General features: G+C 34.4%; 1 protein-coding gene across 1 annotated transcript; it reads right to left on the reverse strand.

Moving 5' to 3' along the window:
* Positions 1–1,414: 1,414 nt before the first annotated feature.
* Positions 1,415–4,242, reverse strand: LOC147397502 (uncharacterized). Its single transcript, XM_086449208.1, has 2 exons — positions 4,009–4,242; positions 1,415–3,094 (listed from the first exon to the last, which is right to left on the reverse strand). Exon 2 carries the CDS (start codon positions 3,076–3,078, stop codon positions 1,684–1,686), a length of 1,395 nt encoding a protein of 464 aa, XP_086305334.1. The 5' UTR covers positions 3,079–3,094; positions 4,009–4,242; the 3' UTR covers positions 1,415–1,683.
* Positions 4,243–5,155: the final 913 nt, after the last annotated feature.

Genomic DNA, 5,155 nt, shown 5'->3' on the forward strand with positions numbered 1-5,155 from the left:
ACTAGCAATGGGGATGCTGGATGAAACTTTTGATTTCAAATTTCCAAGTTTCCTACTTCACAAGTGTTACCAAACATATCCTAAATCAATGGCTAGCATAGTCACAAAATTCTCTGATTTTTTCAAAACATTTATAAAATTATTCAAATTAGGGATTAGTCGATTAATTCAGCTAATTAATTGATGATTCCTAATTAATCGTGAAATATGGTAACATTTTTTACCTCTCACCTCAAATTTTAGTTTTTTCAACATTCAAACCTCAAGAAAGATATTAGGATTAGAGAGAGGTTGAAGATAATAGGCTTTGGTAAGAAATCATATAAAATATTTTGTATAATCTCTAAAATTTTCTCAATTTTTCTTTTCATGAAACTTGACTGAATTTAATCAAATTGAAGCCTCACCAAATAATTATCAAATCTGAACTTTGCTACTATAATGGCAAATATGTAATTGGGCTTGGACTGGTATTTTTCATTATTTCTAACTTTTGTTTGGCTTCGATAATGATTTTTGAGAAGAAATTTTTTGCTGACCGATTTTTTTGTCATGCCACTCATAGCTTCTCTATTGGTTGACACGTGCAGACTCATGCAGCCCTAATAGGGTGGTTTTGTAAAATTTGGGAAACCCTCGATACACTGCGATTGGTCAAACCCAGCTTCTGGGAGCTGAATTTTTTTTATTTTTTAGACTCAATAATAATTTTTGTTTCATTGTATGAATATTTTTTAATATATCATTTGTTCAAAATCCATTCGAAAAGGCAGTTGGACTAACATGTTTTGATATCATTTGGATGATAATTTATGTAATGTTTCTACAAAATTATATATGGGATACTCATTTAACTAGTTGGGCAAGCTTCTTTGTTGTTTTATCTCAAAATAATATTGATGGTCTACTTGTTACGGCTTTTTGGGTTTGAGTCTAAAAAATTTGAAAATCACGTTTGTTGGTAATGGTTTATGCTTCAATAGCTTTTACTGAAAGTCCAAAATTACGTTTTTGATAAACCTTTTTAGGATTGATTCCCATTCTTAACTCTTCGATTAAACAACAAAATCCATTGAACTTCTCTCTACTACTTTTTCGTCAACTTCTGTAACAAATAGGATTCTCTTAGAAGCAATTTTTCAGACTCTAAACTTCTGCTTCTCCTAAACACAGAATCCTGAAGTAGAAGTCGGAATCTATAACAAACAAACATTGAGCTTTCGTGAAAGATTGGAAATATCTATACCAACATTAGTTTGCTATTTGTTATCATTTCATATTTGTAATATCAATTAGGATCAATGTTCATTAATACAAACATCAGTCCCATATGTTTTTTTCTTCTTGAGATAATGCTACTTTGTAACTCAATCTTCCAATTTGTTTTGTGGAAGACCTTTTAGGATAGAAAACAAAAAAACAAAAATTGCCTTCTTTCATGGAGTGACAAATCCGAAGTTAAAACGGGCAATCCAACAAACATGGCCATTACACCTACTTTTGCTTGGGTTGAATCGCTAGTGCTCTGGGTTGGACTCATGTCGAGTATCTCAAGCCTAACCTTATCCCAAGTTGTGTCTTAGTAACACACTTGTACAAGTAATAAACATCATCTTATTACAATGCATCATATCTAATACTGTGTTACATGTTTGATGATTCATTCAAGCTTTCTTGCTACCTTCAATTTGTTTGACCCTCCTCATGTAATGAAATAACTGTCTCAAAGGCGCCAACAAGAGCTTTGACCTTACTCTTCCTCTTCTCAACAAGCTTACTTAAGGTCTCCTCGATCATGACATTATATATCGAAGACTCTTTCTTTCCTTGTACATCTTGTCTCTTCAATACCACATTCTCCTTCTCTTCTTTCCCATCGTCATCCCCATCCTCATGTCCTTTTCTTTCCTTGAATTTAAGCCTCTTGCGTCCTCCATTTTCATCTTCTTTCTCTTCAATCTCCTTACCTTTACGGAACCTCAATTTATAAGGTGTGTTTTCATCATTTGAATCATCCATACAAGTCACATTTCCTTTACAAGTTCTCGTATTTTCAATCGTATTCTCTTCCCCTAACTTGACCTCCACTTCGGGTTCGGTGTGTTCAGAACAATCTTCCTTGTTCTCGTTACTTTCTTCTTCATCTTCATGATGATTTCCATTGTCCACTTCATCTGTATGAGGAGCTGTTCCTGGCTCTAGTTCTCGTTCTTCCAAGAGTGTCGATGAGTTGGAAGCATTGATCTTTTCGTCCTTGAGGCCCTTTGTTTGAGAGTCTATGGCATCAATGGGAGTTTCAACTAGAACAAGTGGGATTTCAGGCTCTAGATCTTGTTTTTCCAAGAGAGTCGATGAGTTGGAAGCATTGGTCATTTCATCCTTGAGACTCTTTGTTCCAGAGTCTATAGGATCAATGAGAGTTTCATAAAGAATAGTTGGGATTTCAGGACCAATTTCTTCTTTGTCCACAACTTTAATCGTCTCTTGTTCAACCTCGTGATCCAACGTAGCTTTATCTTCTTGTGCCACTTTAATCTCTTGTGTCTTACTTACATCAAGACTAGTAGGACTCGTGGTGGTACTTAAGCTGTTCCCTTTAGTTTCTTTCTTAGCGGTGGTGCGCATCCGCCTTGTAGTGCTCTCTGGCTTTGATTTTACAATTCTTGTTGTCCTCTCAGTTATCTCCAAGATGGGTTTTGGGGATTGGGCTACTTTAGGTGGGGGACTTGAAGGTTTGAGTATTCCGATTCTTGGGCTTGCCGATACACTTCGTTGAAGTTGATATGATGATAGAGGTTTTTTGTAGGATTTTCTTCTTCTAAGAGAGGTCTTTACGCTTGAATTATCGGCAACTTGTCTCTGCCCATACTTGCAAACTTCATTTGAAGAGCTTATTGTAGGCTTTTGATAATGGGGGGATGGTTTTCCTGATAAGAGGGAAAGACATTTAACAGTAGAAGCAGTTATAGATGTTTTAGGAGTTTTTCTCCCATTAGAGAGGTTAATGTGTTGAGGGGTTGAAGGGTATGATCTGCTTTTCACCTTTCCACTAGAAGCATTTTTTGCTGCTGTAGCCATTAATGCTTCAACGAGCCTACACATAGTAATCGGAGAGAGTCAGTAAATGTGTAACTAAGAAAAAAAATGTAAAAATATTCAGATAAACCGTAATTGTAACAAGAGTCAACTCGTATTGAAAATGCTCGATTAAGATTGATTAGGTCTTGATGATCCGTGAATCCTTTCAATAGCCTTGCCCTAGTTTCCATGTAATAATTTCTAATCATCTTTCTCAAAGTCTTATCACAAAAATTTGGGTTTGGTTGGTCTACCTTCAATTCAATCATGTCCAAAGCAATGTCTTAATAATTGAAATTTTCAATGTCTTATTAAGTTGTTGTCTCCCCAAGTAACAATTCCCTTACTGTTGCAAACCCAAACTTGGACCAGGGTATGGAATTTCAATAAAACAAATGGGTATTAATGGTAGATTTTTTTTTTTTTTTTCATATAATCCATCATAAAATATAGCACCATAAGGTTGCATTGGTTTCTATCAATCTAACAACCAAGAACGGTTTTGGTTCGTTACATTCAAATTCCATGCTCTGATTTTGGAATCTAGAATCAGTCTCATTTAGTCAAATGAAAGAAACAAATAGCCAGTGCATTGCACAATCCGAAGGGCATGCACTGATAGGCAAAGGTCTTGAATGGATGCGTAAAGGTAGTTTTCTCTTGGTTTTCTAAAACAATTGGGAGTTGATTGTATTTCGAATATCCGTCTAAAAAATAATAGAAAACATGTCTGGCTAGACGTTTAAACATTTGATCAATGAATGGTAGGGGAAATGATTTTACGGGTCATAGATGCTAGTAGGAATCGAGTTTGACTACGAGACAATCGTTTTTTTTATTATTATTTATAAATATAATAAAAACCAAATGTATAATTGGAATACAATTCTAGAATTAGAACCAAAACATGCCCACGCACATTATGCTTACCTTTATTAAACAAATCAATCTCCAACTCACATATTTGATAGGTTGATGAAGACAGATGATTTCATTTGGAGATTGAAAGAAGAGAAATGGAAGGAAAGTGGTAGAGAATTTGGTTTTACATTAGAGGATGAGTTGTTACACACGTTTTGTGGAGGAAACCACCTCCAATAAAGCCACCAACACAAGTGGATGGTTTGGAGACCGGACCAATGTAACCGTTTTGCCTCTTCTCTTCCTCTCCCCAAATTGAATAAAACTTAAAACTGTCATCTATTTATGGATTTTCTTATTTGGAGACTTTGTAATAATTAATAAGGCATAAATATGGATTATAGATCAGATTCCAATTCTAATTTTGAATGATCGTCATCAGATTTATGGAAAGTAATTTTTAGATTACAAAATCTCACTTTGCTATGCTATTTTTAGATTTCTCGAATTTAATGGCTGTTTGGGAATTTATAGATTATGAGGTCAATAATCAATTATTGACATATTGTTGACTCTAAAAGGTAATACCGATAAATTCTTGGATATTCAATTATTGACGTATAATTTGACTCAAAGAGAAGATACTGATAAATTCAGTTGTGGACCACAACCGCATTTCGGATTGTGGACCACAATCGCCTCATATGAGACAATGCCAGTCACTTCACATGGGTGATGTCTGCCCCACCCTCTATAAGTGTCAATAGGTTAAGTTTGAGTTTAATGGAAGCAATTCTGCGTACAACAAAAAAAAAAAAAAATTGTCAGACACATGTTCCAAAAAAAGATTAACATTTTCCTTTGAATAATGATTTTTGGGACGTCTTATCATAGAACTGTAGATCATTTGCCTTGGGATAGGTAAAATTATATATAAAAAAATCTTGTGTATCACGAGGCAAATAATTTATAGTTTTGTGTTGGGGGCGTATGTCGAAGGGAGGTGTCAGATTATTACGACTCTTTTCCTTTTCTAGATCATCATTCAAAGTATTCATTAAAACTTTGGAAAAATAAGTAATAAAATACATATCTTTGCTATTGTAACGGGAGAAGGATGAATGTTATTGATGCAACTCCATATTAATTAATTTTTAAATTATGAAAGTACTCGTACACTACCTTAAATAGTAGACGTTTATAATGTAAACCTGTT

The sequence above is a fragment of the Akebia trifoliata genome, chromosome 8, assembly GCF_017979445.1.
Source record: "Akebia trifoliata isolate Shusen 1 chromosome 8, ASM1797944v1, whole genome shotgun sequence".
Classification (NCBI taxonomy): Eukaryota; Viridiplantae; Streptophyta; class Magnoliopsida; order Ranunculales; family Lardizabalaceae; genus Akebia; species Akebia trifoliata.